The sequence below is a fragment of the Porites lutea genome, chromosome 2 (genome assembly GCF_958299795.1).
Source record: "Porites lutea chromosome 2, jaPorLute2.1, whole genome shotgun sequence".
Taxonomy (NCBI): domain Eukaryota; kingdom Metazoa; phylum Cnidaria; class Anthozoa; order Scleractinia; family Poritidae; genus Porites; species Porites lutea.
In genome coordinates this window covers 31673608-31692200 of record NC_133202.1, presented here as the reverse complement: position 1 = coordinate 31692200, position 18593 = coordinate 31673608, and the positions used below count along the sequence as shown (strand labels likewise).

The 18593-nt window shown below is 37.7% G+C and overlaps 2 protein-coding genes across 3 annotated transcripts; one reads left to right on the top strand and one right to left on the bottom strand.

Moving 5' to 3' along the window:
• The first annotated feature begins 13 nt into the window (after positions 1 to 13).
• Positions 14 to 3481, top strand: LOC140928326 (dynein light chain roadblock-type 2). Its single transcript, XM_073378064.1, has 5 exons — positions 14 to 97; positions 178 to 253; positions 406 to 515; positions 2656 to 2713; positions 3161 to 3481. The coding sequence occupies exons 1-5, from the start codon at positions 95 to 97 to the stop codon at positions 3205 to 3207; spliced, it is 294 nt and encodes a 97-aa protein (XP_073234165.1). The 5' UTR covers positions 14 to 94; the 3' UTR covers positions 3208 to 3481.
• A 2051-nt stretch (positions 3482 to 5532) lies between these two features.
• Positions 5533 to 15023, bottom strand: LOC140928323 (transmembrane protein 198-like). Of its 2 annotated transcripts, XM_073378060.1 has the most exons (6): positions 14884 to 15003; positions 13836 to 13897; positions 12483 to 12647; positions 12143 to 12380; positions 9422 to 9991; positions 5533 to 7444 (listed from the first exon to the last, which is right to left on the bottom strand). In XM_073378060.1, exons 3-6 carry the CDS (start codon positions 12483 to 12485, stop codon positions 7278 to 7280), a joined length of 978 nt encoding a protein of 325 aa, XP_073234161.1. In that variant the 5' UTR covers positions 12486 to 12647; positions 13836 to 13897; positions 14884 to 15003; the 3' UTR covers positions 5533 to 7277. The 2 variants fall into 2 exon arrangements, with proteins under 2 accessions (XP_073234161.1, XP_073234162.1); XM_073378061.1 differs by lacking the exon at positions 13836 to 13897 and having other exon boundaries at positions 14884 to 15023.
• Between the last annotated feature and the right edge of the window lie 3570 nt (positions 15024 to 18593).

Here is an 18593-nt window from a genome sequence, read left to right as displayed (position 1 = left end):
GTTTAGTCTGTAAGAAGGCTCAATATAGTCCCATAGTTCCTAGCGTTTCACTGTTCCGTGGCAACGTTCCCAAAAAACAAGAGAAGAAGTCAAAATGGTTGGCATCTTGATTCACTTTTTGAACTTTTTGTGTCTTTGTAGTCATAGTTTATCGTGAATTTTTTTATCCCTTTGCAGTCTGAAGTCGAAGAATCGCTTAAGAGAATCCAGGGCCATAAAGGCGTTGTCGGAATAGTCATCGTCAATCAGGAAGGTAGAGAAACTCAGCTAGCTGTTTTGATCTATTCAGATCTATTTTGATGGCTTATCAAAATACGCGAAGCACTATCTCGCTTAAGGCGTATTCGGGTAGATTACTTAGCTTCCTAAGTACTTATTTCGTTCTTTGGTTCGTTAATACTGCAGGAATTCCTATAAGAACGACTATGGATAATTCAACGACAGTTCAGTACGCTGGATTAATTCATCAATTGACAGCGAAAGCTCGCAGCACTGTTCGCGACATCGATCCTCAGGTGAGCTTTGTAAACTGTAAGAAAGTTCGCCCCAAGGAATGACAAAAGTATTTATTTGAAGAAGTACTGAAGTTACTTTTGTGATAAATTGATAAACAAATGGTACCATAAACCATACGAAAGTACTCCTGAACATAAGAGCAACATACAGTTTCAGCTACATGTACAGGCTAAGCTTGCAAAGGTTGAACCAGTTTATACGGCATAAGAATAGTAACATGTGAAAGTACTACTGAAAAATGATCGTATATAGTCGCTTCAATGTTTATCCCAACATTTCCGCCGCATATAGCTGGTCATCATCAAATCAGGTGAGCAGGCCCCAGTTGTTCAAAAGATGAATAGCACTATCGAAAATCCACTGGATAAGTCACTATCCAGCGAATTCGTGTAAACGAAACCAGTTGCGTCATCCAGTGGGTAGTGATATTTATCCAGTTGAACAACTGGGGCCAGAGCTATCAGCAGCACCATCGTGTTGTGATGGTGTATCATGAACCTAAATCATGGCTGGTGGATTTTGATTCAAAGCATTGTTGGCAGTGTAAGCAACTATCTCCTTAGCATCCAATTTGCTACTGTGTTACTTAGAGTCTTGGCCAGTGAGGGCTGGTTTTCAGTAGAGTAAGAGTCATCTTAAGGTCCCAGTCGTTCAAATGTTAAAGGAACAGTGTCCCGATTCTGCGCACGCGTGAGCGTTATCTGTTTTTCCTTCAAAAGACAATAGACCTGTCAAAGTGACTTGACAAGATTTCCTTCCAGACCGCACCGTCGACGGAGATTTGTTGTTTACATTCTCAAGTGACATTTTAGACTTTCGAAGAAGTGTTTCGTGTTATTTAAAATTTGGTTCGAGGCACGCAGACTCATCCCAATTTTGTCGCTAGCAGGGCTGCCTCACGGCCCCAAAAATCTCGTTCCGCTCCCTTTAAAAACAGCTTTTCTAATGTGAAACTCATGTCAGAGGTCAATTGTTCCAAGTCCAGTAATATTTGGCTGATTTGCTTGCGTTCTAGCCTCAAACATTTGTAAGATATAAATAAAAATGCAATCTCAACGCGATGAATTATCGCAAAGGTTAGTCAAAAATTATGTTATGATTTCATTGCACTAGTTTTTCTAAACATGTAGCACCTGTTTGTTTGATTTTGTCGGCCATACAGAGATTCATTTAAAAGTTTACGAATGCGTCGTTGCAAAACATTCTGCTTCACGAAGCTTAATTTCACAAGATCTTCTCAGTCACATCCATGTCTCAATGGTTTCTTTCTTACAGTCCCTATTGTTGCTGTTTCATTTCTGCGTATTCCTTTTACAATTATCTGAGCTTGTATGGAACCTGGCAGAAGAAATAAGCCTCCGGCCAATGGCAATAAAAGTAACGCCAAAAAATCCCTATTTCGCCCAAATCGAAACTCAATGGGAACAATATATCATTGATCTGTAATCCTGAGAAGTTTTAGTATAGTATCAAACTCGGCTAAGCGCGATGCAAACAGATTTTTCAAGGTTCTCTTACTCTCCTCACATCTTTTGATTTCGCGACATCCTGTCCAAAAATCAAAGTTTCTTGCATGCACAGTAACGGGATACTGTTCCTTTAAATACTGCTATCCACTGGATAAATCACTCTCAGGTGGATAAGTACTAGGGAAACCACTTGAGCTATCGACTGGATAGAGATTTATCCCATGGATATTGTTATCCAACCCTTGAACAAGTCAGAAGTATAGAGCATTTTGATCTAATAAAACAGCATTCTGATTCCACTTACAACTCCGAAGCCTCCAATCCTGCAATGTAGTAAAACTGTGTAGTCTGCACGTAGAAGCAGACGAACTTAACCAATCTTTTTGCAAAGCTTTGGAACAAGCATTGTAATTGGGTTTTCCTTTTGCTTCTGTTTGAATTCCGACTCTCACAATCTGGTTTTCACTAGAATGTACATGTAAGCAACAGAGTCATGAGGGAAGTCAAAAGAAAATGGAAATGTTCTAATTCTTCCAATTCCGATTCTGTCAAGCTTACTATGACTTGTTAAAAATAATTTATTATTTTTTACCATGTACCAAAGAAGTACTTTCAAGAAAGATGACCAAAGTGCGGGGCAAGTTGACAGGGTCTATCATTTTTCTTCCAGAACGATCTAACTTTCCTCAGAATCCGATCAAAAAAGCATGAAATCATGGTTGCTCCCGGTGAGTTCCTAGAATTTTTGTCTTGAATCATGAGTTAGAAGGGGTACATGCAATGACTTTTTATCTCTCCCTCAGACATGCCACTGATGTGAGCAGTGGCAGTCACAGCAATGGATCTTAGTGTTGTACACATTTTTAATTCTCTGAAAATAAAGCCTAGCTTAATCATGTAATTTGATGTAGTGATTTACATGTACTTTACATGCTGTGTCTCTGATGCCAAGAAATTGGAATTGGTGCATATATTATATAGTGCAGATTATTTCTGTATGCAGAAGAGGTCCCATTATTATTTTATTACAGTGTACATGTACATATTGTCATGTTGAATGAGCTAATGCATGCCATCTCTTGAATGAACTCATTGTCTAATAAACGTCCCCTACTCTCTATGCTTTTAAGCATTTTTTTTCTAGCAAATGTCAATTTTTTTCTTTTTATTTTTAGACAAAGAATACCTGATGATTGTCATTCAAGATCCATCACGGCCATGAAGCAAAACTTTTGTACCCCTATGTGACTGTAAATATAAAATACACTAATTACAGGTGCATTTTTTTGAAGTTGGTTTCTGGTGGAATTTTACATGTATTATTATTTAACCAAAAACATTTATCTTATTTTGTGGCTTAGTTTGATGCCATAAACCTGGTGTAATTGTAGAGATGATTTCGATTATCATGAGAAGCCAATCCTAGAGTAAACTGCCTTTGTAATATGGAGTTTCCCTTTTGATTTAATTTCAAATAAATGTTTTTGGTAGTCACATATCTGTATGAGTTGGTTTAATGGGAATGTATATTTACTTGACTAGCCCGCGTGGATTTTTTCGATGTTAGGTTAACCCCCCTAAAGACACTTATAAAAAATTTGGTACTTTTTCATGTCGCCACTCTGAGTAGCGCCCAGAGGAAAAGTCGCCGGAAGCTCAAACTTGGACCACATGTTCTCCATTCCACCTGCAAGGAAGGGGAAGGGAACTAGGGCACAAGACCACGCGCGAGGGAGGAGGGAGGAGGGGAACGCCTGCAAGGAAGCCATTGTTTTAGCCATCCGACCTACTAATTAAAAAAATAACAAAAATAAAGCAACTGTGAATAACTAGCTGTCAAATAAGTCTGGCCGCAATGTAGGTATTCTAGTCATATTTCTCACACTGTTTTTCTTTTGTTTTCCTAAAACAAGAAATCTAAAGTAAAGGTCAGGGTTGTCACTAAGATTTCAAGTTGCCGGGTAGATACAACAAGTAGGCGGGGAATCAAATGGCTAGGGATTTCTTTTGGTTCTATTTTTCTTCTATTTTCCAATAAAAGTAGCCGGGGAAAATCGCCGGACCCCGGCTCTTAATTATGACAACCCTGAAGGTACAATAAAAAAAGTTAAAATGCGGTCGTCCATCGAAGGAATCTTCCTTGAAAGTTGCAATGATGCATGCCAAGTTACATAAAATCCAGCATAAATCTATTCAAGTTGTTGCTGAAGGAATCAGGCTGGAAAACTATTTATAATAAGAAATGTAGCAGCTCTTCACAACTTTCAATGCAATGCTTGTCTAAGAAAAATTAAAACACTTTTCCGTCATGCACTCTTTGAATTTCTATCAGGACGAATTGGATCCATTGGATCACGAACGCTCGTAGTGGGGATAGAAGAGCTGAACTTCGAAGATCTGCAAGAAGGCAAAAATTTATTATTAAAGTAAGTTCCTGGCAGTTTTATAACCAGCGAGAAGAAGTCCTCTACCAAAAACCGCCAAAAGTTAGATCACTTTGTCTTCAATTATCTTGCCCGTTGATAACGCGGGTCAAACAGCAGATAACAAGCAAACGGGGGCATGATTTTTCCTTTCTTTCTTCTGGTGAGTAAAATCGACAAGCCGTTGGGAAATGATACTTTCCTTCATACGGTTCTTTAACTGCTTTTTTCTATTCTCCTTTTAAGCTGAAATTGATGGCTTCTAACGATGAATTCCCGTAGTGAAATCTCATCATGCTTCACTGATGACATATGTTTAGCTACTAAAATGGCATGACGTTAACGTTGATGTAAGCCAATCAGAAAAAGGTATTAAGTCAAAGATTGACATTTAATTAATTCTGACCAATCACTATTTTCACGCTCAGAATCTGAGCCTGAAAAATGGAGAAAACAATGGCGTCCTTGCAGGCGTTCCTTTCCTTTCTCCCTTGCGCGCCCCATGCACTCTCGCACGCCCAAATTCCTCCTTCCCCTTCCCCTTTTAACACCTGCCACGCTGGCTATTACTTGACAGAATGCAAGTACATGTAATAGATAAGAAAACCAAAATAAATGTTTTTACATTGCCTCATGAAGACCAGTAGTGAGAGGCTGAAACGATTAAAACTGAAGTAGTTGGTTTGGGTCAAACGATTTAAAGTGTAATTCAGCGATAGGGTTAGAAAAAAGACCCATCCAGAAAGAGTGGATTTTCTTGTGGGCAAGCAACTTTTTAACTTATTTGCCCAATGAACAAGGATCCCAATAACTCATTCTCTAACAAATTATTAACTTTCACAAGCAAGAAGTGGTCCTGGGCAAGCAAATATGAGAGCAGTTTGCCCAAAGGACAGACTGGAATTCAAGGTTTTTTCCCCCACTGGAGATATTGGATATATTGTTATTTTCACCTGATTCTTTCTCCCTCAGTTTCAGGCCACCATACAATGCACTTCAATAGAAGCTTGGGTACTATGAAGTGAATATCACTTGAGCTTATGAAAGCTAACTTTTCACTAGCAGTCCTAAAGCTTCTACTTTGTTTCAGACTGTGTTTAAAAAGTTAACCAGGAGAGATAAAGTAGACTGTACAAAGGTTCTTTTTATTTGTGACAATACACGAATGTTGCTCAAAATTGTAAACTCAATAAATAATACATTACTTTAGCCTTCTATGTCATAATAAAATTATTACAAACAACTTTAATAATATACCAGTAATATTTTATTATCATTATAGTATTTCATTTTTTTATTCATAAAATAATGTTAATCGTTCTTGTTCTTGAACACCTGAATTAACTAAATTAACGGTGTACTAAACATTCTTTTCTTATAAATAATTATGATTTAGCCTTTTGTTCCTTTGTAAAACTATCAATAAATTATTTGCAAGGATGACTTATTTTCAGCATTTCATAGTTCTTTTTTTTCTCTGTCTAGTTACACTAACCCTGTAGTTTCAGAAGTAATATTTTTAAAACTGTTAAGATTTTATTATCAAGAATTTTCCAAGGAATTCTTTCTTTCCTTCTTAGATAATAATGATATAAAAAATTCCCACACAGGCATTAATTTTAGTGTCCACTTTATAAAATATGTACTTATGTGGTGGTTTCTGGCTATTGGCTTTTTGCATAAGCATTTTTATTTTACAATGAGTATTTATTGGTTGAAGTAATGATTTACCACTTCTTTTACATGTATACTGGTCACATTAATGTTATTATATGAGTATTAATTTTTGTTGATGGAAAAGCAATATTAACTAGCTATATTATATTATGTGTTTAGTTTTATAGTTACAGTGTGAATCAGAAAAGGATAATGAGGACTGTAGCCAGGCCAGATGTTTTTTTCTAAAAAACATTATTTTCTCAACTCTCCCCATTGCCGAAAACACTTTTTCAAACTAACTGGCTGATGCATTTGGAAATATAATCAGTAATTATGTATGCTGGCTGTTTTGGTGAATAATTTTTTATTTACAAAATTGAGTGCCTTTGGTTAAAAAAAGACCTATTATTAAATTTTGGGATTATTCTCCATTTGGCTCAAAATAAATTATTATGTTGTTATATTTACATGTTACCTTAATTGACTCAAAGAACATTGTTTCATTTCTCTCCTTGTATTTTTGTATTTGAAGTGCAAAGCCAAAACATTAAGTTGTCATCCTTTTTAAACCTGGGAAAACAAAATATAGTTTAAATTGTGTTTTTGTCTCGTCTCAAACTACTTTTATGGCCTTGAAGTTTTCCAGAACAAGAGTTAACACAAGAAAAAATGTTGAGTTAAGCCCTTTGAGTTCACTCCGAAGGTCAAACCAGCCAATTTTGAGGGGGTTCTGGCTAGCTGGTTACTTGCCTCTTTTGACAAAGACTTTTTTATAGTAATTTGATATTTTTTTCTGATCCACATTAATGTACATGTTTTGAACTTTTACCTTAAAACAATCACTACTTTACAGTACAGATTTCAATTTTTACATACGAATTTTATGTTAGTGGTAATTAACTATTAATGGTATAACTAAGGCTTTATTCTGACAAGTATATGGTTAAAAGCAGTCCAGAGAAATTTCTCTAAACTTTCTAAAAAGGACCACTATTGACTTCCACTAAACTTCCAGTTAGTGTGAACTCTACATATTCAGAGGGAATGCAGAATCCAATACCTTGGTAAAAACTGTTTAGTTCCTTTTGTGAATAGAGTCCTAAGTTTTTTAGTCATTGTGATGACAGTGATGATCATGATAAAAAGGCAAAAATAACTTTGTGCCCAACAAAAAATTATGATGGTTCATGATTTCTGTCCATGTGATACATTAGTCATCCTTGCCCATTAGTAAAGGTGACCTTAGTGGGGTGTGGTCCATATTCAGGGATGGGGTTGGAGGTACTTGGTCTTGCTCCACAAGGCGTTCAGTCATTTCTATGTCATCAGGTGCCGAGTAAAATGGAGATCCCATTGAATAATGCTTGTTGTGAAAGTCTGCGCATGGATGTAAGGATAAAAATATGAGTGATATTAATAGAACTTATTCATGATACACCCCATCTGACATGTTTTAGAATTGATGGCTTAAAAGCAATGTCACATGGTAATTCAGGGGGCAAACAAGTGATAAATTAGGCCAATATGAGTAATGGCAGTCAATTTTGTGTATTCTCTGAAGACAAAACAACAATAATTATTTTAGTCATGCAAAATGTACAGTTCGAGTTCGAGCATGTTTTACATCATTATTTCTAGCTGTGAGGACATCTATGGTCACTACTATTGTGTCCCAAAAAAATAAATTTATAAATAAAATTTCCCATTATTGTTTTTAAGGTAAAGAGTTCTTCATTTCCTGTTATGTAGAATAAAATAATAAACTCATCAGTGATTTCTTAAATTTGGAGATTTTATCAGTCTTGTTTGCCCCCTGAGTAACACAGTGGCATTGGTTTTATCCTACCAGTCCTTAAGTGTGAGCAAAGATTGCAGGTATCGTGAATAAGATCTATTTACTGTTTAAAATGAAGTTTCGCAAATGAAAAAAAAAGATAGTTCTCAACATTGTTAAATCATTTATTGCCAAAAAATCTTCATTACCTTGCCCTGTCAAACAGCATTACATGGTTCCTAGATTCAAAAACTTCTAAAATGGTACTTAAGTTAAAAAGTTCAACTTTTGACATATTATAACAGATATTACTGCTGGCAACAGTATAATAAAGTAGTGCAGTTGTTCACTGCTTTCAACTGGAAAGGATATACAAGTACATACTTGTACCTTCCCAAATGTAAAGGCTTTGGGGGGTCCTCCTTGATCTGGAAAGTCAGTTAGATAATTTATGCTTTTCATTATACACCTGCAAACTTTGAATTTTGAACCCCCTTATGAAAGCTTTGAACACAACAGGTTTAAAAATATTTCACACAAATCTTGTAGTTCTGTCAGGAATAATCCACTCAAGTGCTATAAAATGTTCTATTTACAGTAACTTAAATGATAGTTAGTAATAGTGGGTGGGTGCCTGGAATAAAGTACCAAGTGACCACTGATCTGAAATCAATCCTCCGTTTGATTAACACATAAGCAAAACAGAATGAGAAAGAATTTAGCAGTTCATTAGAAGTCACTGGGGAGTTAATCCAGGCACCCCTTTAGTCTGTCTGTTGAATGTAAGTATAGTTTAACAGTACTGATGCCATTAGAAACTAAACAATTAAAAATAATATTTTAAATAATTATTAATTTACTGATACAGTATTCATAAGTCCACACAATGTATTTTATTTATGCTCAAACCTTCCGATCCGCATTTACTTAATGCAAGCATAAAGAATCTACATGTTATTTAAATAAAACACATTATTTACATACAAATAAAAAAATTCAGGAGCATTACTTATAGTGTCAATCATGTTAAAACATAATATGGCTATACATTTTTGATGAAGACAGTAACTCGCTGTAAAAAGTTGTTGCCATGTGTACTGCTGTCAGAAGTTACTATATACGGACCACTTGGTTAAATCTACCATTTCTAATATAAGTGACAGGTACAAGTTGTCAAGTACTATGCGAACCACAAAAATGAAGTGTTTGTATGGAAAATTAAAGTTGCAGTTTGTCCTGGCTGTTCTCGTTCAAATTGTTGGATAGCACTATCCGCCAAATTACTATCCAGCAGAAAAGGACAAGCAAAGGGGAAACAAACAAGTTTTAAAATGATAGATTTATGGGTCTGTTACATGCTATTTGTTTCTTAATAAAATTTATGCTTAAATTTGGTGATACTATGTACAAATGAAAATGAGAATGACAACGAGAAAGTCATGTTTAAAACACTTTTGTAAAATCCCTCAGCTATTCTTTTTTTCAGACAAATATTCTATAAAATATCATTACAAAGCACCTTTAAACAAGCTGGAAACTTTGGTCATTTTGACTTGAATGATTTCTACGATGATTCTCACCCTTTGCTGGTTTTGGAGGCTTCTTTCCTGTCTTAAGGAACTGGACTAACAAACCAACAAGCACCATAAGAGGCCAAACTCCAAGAATGATCCAAGAGAAAAAGCAAGGTTTTCCTGTGTCTTGCTTTATAAAAACTTTGTCCCAAGCATGGTGGACCAACCGCAAGTCCTCAATAAAGTAGTCTATCCCTCCCATTATCAGTACACCCCCATAAATTGATGATGAAATGATCAGAAGAACACGCTTCCACCAAACGCTAGCCCCTGCCAATAAAACGCTCACACTTACGAGTACACCAATGGGTATTGAGAGTGTAGTGTACTGGTACAGTGATGCCAAGCCAAAAAGGAAGACCATTGATAAGCTAAACCCAGCGACAATTCCACTGGTAAATAGTCCACAGAAAATCACTGTTGTGCAGAGGATTCCTCCAAAGATGCCCACAGCAGCTGTTATGAGAAGGATGTACTGAATATGAAGAGAACTTCTGATTAAGCATATCATGTATGTAAGAAATGCTGCAGATGAAAATCCAGTCAGGAATAGAGTGGCTCTTTGCTTTTTGAATCCTACAAAACAACAACAACCCCATAGTCACTTGCCTTTAAGGAGTAGTACAGCAGTAGCGGGACATTTGAAACCAAGTCAAGCTACCGCCATGTAGCACAGCAAAGCTGCAGTAGCATGACTTGGTTTCAAACGTCCCGCTACTGTGTTGTAAAGTCAATTTATTTTGATCATTTGATTTCCTCAGGGCAGTAGCACAGCGTTTGAAACTGGCCTAATAAAGCTAAATTAATGCAATTGAGCAGTGTCAATAATTTGTTTGCTGTAAAAATAAATTTGAACCACACCCCCTCCGCCCCAAAATAAAAACAAAACAAACCAATTAGGTTTTTTGAGGGAAAAGTAGTCTGAAATGTCATCCCTCTCCTCCCCAGGAGAAGATGGCTGACATTTTGGACTAAGGGAAAAGTGAGAATAATAAGTTCATAATGATATGATAGGAAGCTGAAAGCAATAAAGAGTTAATAAAACTGACAGAGGATGTTTAAATAAAAAATTACTGGATGAAAAAAAGAAGAAGAATTATTTTTAAATGCAAAAAAGCAAACATAGATTAAATATTAATGATTTTTTGAAAGATAACCCACTGCCCTGAATACACAAACAAAAGATGTCTAATGGATCACATTGATCTTAAGGTTAAGATACAATTTCCATGACTAATCTGATAAAAATACAACTAGTCATTGGCCAGATTAAGAAGAGCAAGGTCCCTGCCATTTTAATTTAGGAATGACAATAAAAGCACAGGTTAAAAAGGCTGACAGTAGAATGCCTGCTTTGTCTTCTTGGCAGCTCATGAGAAGCCCAAAGTCAATTGGACAAAGTCCCTGCATGTATGTGTGCTGTCAGGCCATGCATGCATTCAACTGAAACCTCCCTTTGGCAGTAATTTGCATTATTTTACAAAATTTGAAGATGAGATTAGATTTGGAACTCAATCCTTTGATTTAGGTTAATATTGACTCTGCATATGCATATACGGATTAAATATCTTTTAGTGTGTGTGTGTGTGTGTGTGGGGGGGGGGGGCGATGAGATTTTGTGCCCTAAAAAATGGCTCTTGTGATTCATTTTGAAGGGCCCCCCACTGGGTTCTCCACTCTCTTTGACTTTGCTTTCCTTTGTTCACTTTACTTAGCATATATATGGCGGGTCTGTATGCAGTACGAATTAGCTAAAATTGTTTCAACCCGAAGTGGACGACAACAGATGTTTAACTGGGGCTCCAGAAATAGACCACACAAACTCGAGTTGCTTAGAGATTGTCTTGTTTAGTAAACTGTGAGCAATAGAGCAGAAAGCTAATAAACGATCGCAAAGCCAGTGTGTTCTAGTTCTAAGGCGACGATATCGTGTACAACAGCTGACTTTTAGAATTTAAGTACGGCAAGTGATCCCTTATATGACAAACAGATGGAATCACGTCGACGGAAGTGGGTGAAAACCTCTCTTTTGTTCTGACGCATGCACATAAAATGCTAATGAAACGAAAATTAGCCCATCTCCCAATTTAGCTATGGACGATATAGTCCATGGCGATGAATAAAGAAGTACGTTTGGTCTTTATAAAACGGTAATCGGCATATCACTGTACTCGCTGTAACCGTGTTTACCACAGGTACAATGAAAGCATTTAAAAACCATTTACATCTACATGCCTCTTCAGAACTTTCTTGACGTGTGAAAACGTGTAAACAGCTTAAACCCGATCGCGCTCACATTAAAAACAAAGGGCTTTTAAAATAATACTGTTTCACGATAAAAGTGCTATCGTTTTCGAGATAATGTCAAAGCTTACAAATGCAGGGAGACATGTCTGTCGCTGTTTTACAATGTAAGGCCGGTAATTTTACCGAACTTTTAGTTTTCAATGCTAGCGTATCCGTATTCTTCTCAGCCACAAATATATTCAACATTTACTTTTCATATTTCTCCATTATTGTCTCGTTTCCTGTAAACCCGCTTTCCACCGGTTGTTTTTATTGTCTCTGAACTATTCGATTCAAAATTTGGTTTAGCGAATGTTTGAAAGAAGCGCCAAAAAAAACTTTGTCAGTGATCCATGCATGCGTGCAGATTGAAAGATTCTATCGGCCGCAGCTGAAAAGCAATCGAGAAAATATATAGACATCTATCTATTTTATCCTCACCAAAAATCAAGTGGAATCCACCTATTAGCACGCACAGCGATGCAGCAATTCCTGGTCCATAAGTGATAGGGAACTCCAAATCTTTCCACTCGCAACTGAAACTCTTAAGAGCATTTCCGTTTGGTGTCGCGGTCGTCTTGGTAGAGTTCGTGTTCGCGGTGATAGAAGACACCGAGCAAAGAGCCAGCACACTGAACGCTCGAAGTAGCGACAAATAAAAACGTCTAGACCTCTCAATCTATAGTTCAACAGTCATTAAGAATTGTAATTAGCAAGTGAACAAAGAAAATTTTTTTACAAGCTGAACTCAGAGAATATGCCAAATCATGTAGCTACTTACCATGTTCGCGTGTTGTTCGGTCTTTGTCTAGGAAAATTTTTTAAGTTTATCTCTCTGATTGGATTTTCATCTGTCCTAATCAGATGTTATCATCAGAAACGTGGCAGGGATTTTCTTCTCTGGTGTGTTTACCGTAACCACGAGGTGATCTGTAAGTCAAACAACCTATATTGAAACACAGCAAGAACGATCAGGTCGTCAAACGAAGAATCTTTGTTCGTAACCTTGGGGTATACTACAGTATTGCATTACCGTGAAATCTATTCTAAATTAATTTTGCAATTCATGAATAATTAACGTCGTAGGTCACACATTCTCTAAAGAATAAACTAACTCCAGCAGTCTATAACTTTTTCCAAACCGACCAAGTTTTATGTTATTAGTTTCGATTGAAATACCCTGCGAGCAGTGGTTTCTCCAGGCCTGATCGCAGGGTACGATTGAAACATAGCATAAAACTTGTAAGAGATTTCGTGATACATTACTAATTGTTAACGATTTTATCCTTTTACGATAAGTAATTTCTTATAAACCGTGCAATTCATATGAAAGTGGTAACCGCAAAATTAGATACCCATAAAGCCATAAAGGTTAAAAGGGGAATAAACAAAATGAATATGAATAGAATTTGTAATTAAATTTCATAAGAAGGTAAATGCATCAGTCAACTCCAGGTGCGCCCAACGCCCCTAGGCTACTGGGGGGCATTTGCCCGCCTTTTCAGTCCCGGGTGGGGCATTTGCAACAATTTGCGCTGCCCGGGGGCCGGGCATCTGCCAACCTTTTGACACGCGCGCGGTTTCCTATCAGAATATAACTACACAGAGGAGGAGAGGATATTACTGGAAAACAGAAGATTGGCTCATCTGTCAAGGACAGGTTCCTTCATTGTAAAGGCATGTTCTCGATCTTAAGCATGCATTTCTTCAGTGCTTATCAAGCCAGAATTTCATGGCGAAACTCCGGAGCTATCGACGTGAATCTACGTTTTTTGGTTGGTGAATCAAATTTCTGTTGATATTATTTGAAGAACATTCTTTCATAGTTTAATATAACTTTACAGTGCTCTATTAATTTCAATGTCGATAATTTTCTAAAACCATAAACTGACGGGGCATTTGTCCTCTATTTTTGTCCCCGCCTCGGGGGATTTGACAGCTCAAGAGTCCCCACCCCCGGGGATTTGCCATCCAAGGTAATGCCCGGGGGTCAGCCCGTTGGGGGGGGGGGGGGCTGGGCGCGGCTGGAATTGACCGATGCATAATTCTTAACATGGACTAAAAATAACAATGATGATAAAACAAGAGAGAATTCTCTCTTGTGATATAAAAACATTTTGATTTTATCACTTACTTTATAGAGTCAGATAGGAAAAGAAAGGAAACAAAAACACTTTTGAACAATCTGAATCATGTCTGAAAAACAAACAAACAAACAAACAAAAATAAACTTACTTGGCTAATTTTTTTTACGTAGTTGATGCCACAAAAACTGAATAGATATCACTTCGCTGTCGTTTACTGTCTTTTTTGTCATGAGGTGCCTAAAATTAGTCTTGACTATAGAATTTTATATGCATAAAACAGGTAGCCATGTATTTGCATAAAAATTTTTCAAAGGTGAACTGTTTTCGTGTTTACCGAGACTCTGGCTTCTACTAAACTAACAAGCCAAATTTACCGTATAAAATACTGGCATATCTCCGAGTCCTCCCGTTTTACATTATATTTGTAAATGCGTGTTTGCAGAAAAATAATTTTATGTTGCTTTTCGTGATAGTATGATATCTATTTGCCAAATTTTATAATTATGGTTTTATAAAAACACTTTCAAATAATAAGGCGATAGAAAACAAACTCCAAGTCTCTCAGTTGGCCGCGTAGTATCAGTTTATCTTATTTTCTTTGTTATTTATTTTTTTGCCTTTGCAGACTGAGGATATGCCGTTTTTCGTAGCAAAGATATCCTTTTGAAAGTTACATAATTAGTACGAAAGAAATTCAACTCAGAAAAATTCGTTAAGAACGAACGGCCGGGATACGGCTATTTTTTCGCTCTCTCAATCTGATAACGAGTCCACGTCTGCTTGAGCAGTTTTCATAGCAAATGACGCACCAAATCATGACTTTTTATACCGTTCAGTAAACTGACAAAAAAGTCGATACTACTGAGGACAGATAGAAATACGATAACGTGACATATGTTATCAAAAATCGGTGCTATCTGTAACATGCGGCCTTTCAGGGCTGAAGGCGTTTTTTGCCATCAAATAAACAGCTTAATGAGAGCACCTTTAAGATAAAATAACGGGTCGAGATCCCGTCGGCAGCGGCACATGTCATAAATTAATATCCTTCATATCATAGTTTTTTGAGAAGATAATAAAAACCCTTCGTCCTACCTCCATTTTCTGTCTCGGGAAGTTAATGTTTTAAAATGTACCAACTGTTGTTCTCAACTGATGACTTCAATCTAGACCGTGTTGTGTTGATAACCTACGATAGAAAATTAATGACGTGTTCTTAGTTATCCTAATGTACTATAGGTGGTCACATGCAGGATGTTTATAGAGAATAAATTAAAAGTATATGTAAATTTAAGGACTTTAAAATTGGGAAAACACAGCCGGTTACCAGCTGGCATGGCAACAGCAAAAGAAATAAAAATAAACTGCAGAGACTTTACCTTTTCCTATATCAAGAGACATTTATAGAATAAGAACCGTTTCAGTTTTTATATATAGCAATCATGGAGGAAGGTTCATTTTCACTTGAGCTTCAGTGAAACAAGGAGCCTGCAGTGAGACTAATATTATAGCCGCACAAATCTATTTTCTGAGTGACATTTTAAATTCAGCGAAGCAGTTTGATCATTTCTGAACGTGATGAGCATAAATAAATTTCAGAATAATTTGGGCAGCGTGTTTTGCGAGCAGGAGCCTTTAATGATCCACAATACAGCTGAATACTACTCGGCATACGTAACAGTTATGGACCTAGGTACTATCTACCACTTGTTGTCCTCAGATTTCATACCGTTTTTATTTAAAAAAACTCCTACTTCTCAGGCGAGGTGAAAATCCCACGTACCTCTTTTATGACCAAAAATTAACCACTACATTTGCCAAAAAATCAACAGATCGGTGAAAAAATCTCTTCTTTTAGATACTTAATGCATAGTTCGTCTTTTATGTGGTATAAAGTTTCATTTCCACTGACACTAATCCGGACATTTGACCATAATGTGCAAGAGGCCTTAAACTACTCTGGGGAGTGCTTTTAAAATTAAACAGTGCGGTTTGGTGAGCGGATTCACTGGTTTCGTGTGTACGGAAGGCCTATTCATGTAAAAAAAACTATGCTGTTTCAAAAATATCCGCATTCGTGTGGAAGTTATCCAAACTTCGGTCGGGTCTCTTCAGGTCAAATTTTACGCTAATGGTTTATCGCAAGAGGTTATCATGATCTTTTGTGAGAGTTACAAATACAAAGAATTTCATAGTTACTTCAGTTCACTTAGGCTATGTTCACACTAGCTGATAAGGTGACACTCCCTAAAGGACACTGATCAAAAAGTGTCAAATGTTTTCAAAAAACACAAACGTTTCGGGTTTATGATCCTTCTTCATTGTGAGAAAAAACCGTTGTACAGTACTATGCAATTTCATATGCAGCATAAAAATGATCGATGTACGCGCGCATATAATAGCCAACCTCGTCCCCAGGGCTTTTCCCTCAAAAAATGGGTGGGGCGGGAAAAGGCCCTTTTCCCGCCCCACCCCTTTTTTTTGAGGGAAAAGCACTGGGGACGAGGTTGTATGATAGCGTGCGGAGGATGAACATAACGTCCCAATTCAAATGAAACTGAAATTGATATTCAGTCCTTTCGGCTGAACGGTACCTAGCTGAAAAGTCAGCCGCATCTCACGTTGCTTTCGTTGAATGTTAGTACCACTGCATAATGCCACACCATGCCACGCACCTGGACATCAGAAATACTGTGGCCAGTGGAGTTGAAATGTTGGGCCAAAGGACACCCAGGAGTGTTGTTGCTTATTCTTCGCAGATGTTCGCTGAAGCGACTCCTGAGGTTTCTTCCAGTCTCACCGGTGTAAAGAATTCGAAGTGGGTATCGGCGGCAGGATATGGAATAGACAAGATTCTCGGAATGACAAGTGAAATGGTTCTCACTCTATACAGGATAGCTTTCGCGCTAGCACGAAAACCATGGGCGCGATCCATTGAAACAAAATTCCAACCGGTCCGACCGGGAAAAGAGGACCACCTCAAAAGGGGCGTTTTCTCGAAACTTTTCCGGTTGGACCGAACCGATCCATTGAGTTTTGGACCGAAATTTCCGGAAAAGTTTGGTTGAATGGATCGCGCCCCATACCGCCTAAGGAGCTGCGAAGCTGCTCATTAGTATCAGGAAAAATTTCTGCACTTGTTTCACAGACTTGTCAGACGTCGTTTCGCGGTGAAACTCCCCAGCAGTGTTGGCTAGCCTGAAAAAGAAAATTCGCGACACAGGCACTGATTTCCCCTGGAAATGACGTCTGAGAAGTGAGGATCGAGCTCAGAAATTCCATATCGATGACCTTGTCACTACCCACATATGGTTATTGGTTCTGATTGGTTGAAAATTTACAGAAACCGTCTAGATCTTGGTTGACGGGTCATCAGGATGGAATATATTTCTGCGCTCTTTCCTCAGACGTCATTTGGCGGGAAAACCCGTGACGGCGATATCCTCGGGGAATATCAGCTGTTTACATGGTTTACATCATGTTACCGAGCCAACATGGAACGCGAGAGCCAATAACAGACTCCATAATTTAAAGAAATTACAGACCTGCAGGGAGATCCATACATTTCTTAGTAAATTCTCAAGTTTTTGAACGGTTGTAGATAATTGGCTCGATCAACACCAAACCTGAGGATTTGCGAAGCCTGGCCTTGATGATCTCATAAAATACGGGGCTCGATCAATTCAACCCAGGGTTAAAGTTTAACCCAGGTTTCTTTTTCGTTTGTTCAAAAGCATTTTCCTGGATTATTTTCTCTATCCTTTTTTAGGCTATCCAATCATTAAACTGTAGACAAAAATAATAACACTGATTTTGCTTTTTAAGCTTTGATATCTAAATTCAAATTTTGCATTAACCCTGGGTTATCTTAACCTTGCTTAACCTTAATCGCCCGGGGAGGGGGTACTCCCATACATTACCTATACTGGTATGTGCCGCCCAACGGGGTCGTGATTTTGAAGCTCCTGATTTAGAACGGGGTATCCATTTCAGAGGCGTTTTCTAGAACGGGGTATAATATTTCGAACGTACCAAAGATCCAGTTTTGTAAGCAGCCATTTCACTTTTTTTATTCAAGGACAGATTGCTTTTAAAAATACCGTTCAATGCGTTAACAAGCAAACTGTTGTACTCTTGTTGCACCCTAGAACGGGGTATAAAAAATTGGCCCATTTCTAGAACGGGGTAACAATTTTAGGTGAAATTTTTTTAGAACGGGGTGCCAATTTGGAGTCCCGGGCGGCACATACCCACCCAAAAAATTCCCAAGTGCCCCCCCTCCCGGGCTTAATCGTAACCCTTCTTTGAACAACCCGGCCCAGGAGCCCAATCCCCCACCGTGTGAAACTGCTTTCGCACCGTTAGTTTTGTATTACATGAAGTAGTATTGCGTTTGCTGCAGGAAGTGAATGGCGATCGCGATCGGTCGAAGATGTGCAGATGAAAAAAAGAGGAAGATAAAGGAAATCGGTAACGTCGATAGTACTTTTTTTTCAATTGCCTGTTTACCACAACAGTAGTGCAAATAATTTGTAATTTTTAGAATCATTTCAACTACTTTATGCACTAGACGAAAAGCTAAACACAGGCAGAATTACCCGAAAAATGCCCATGGGAATTGTGATGCTTTGAGTCGCGCGTTCTATTGTGTGAAGTTTATTGTGTTATTGTGTAAGGGCTGGGGATCATTGTTCAGATTGTTGTGTTCTTTATAACGTAACTCGAATCTTGCTATTCACTTTGGTTTATGCGGCTGGTTTTTTGCTGCACTAACCCAGGGGAATATCGAATTGTCATGCTCTTGA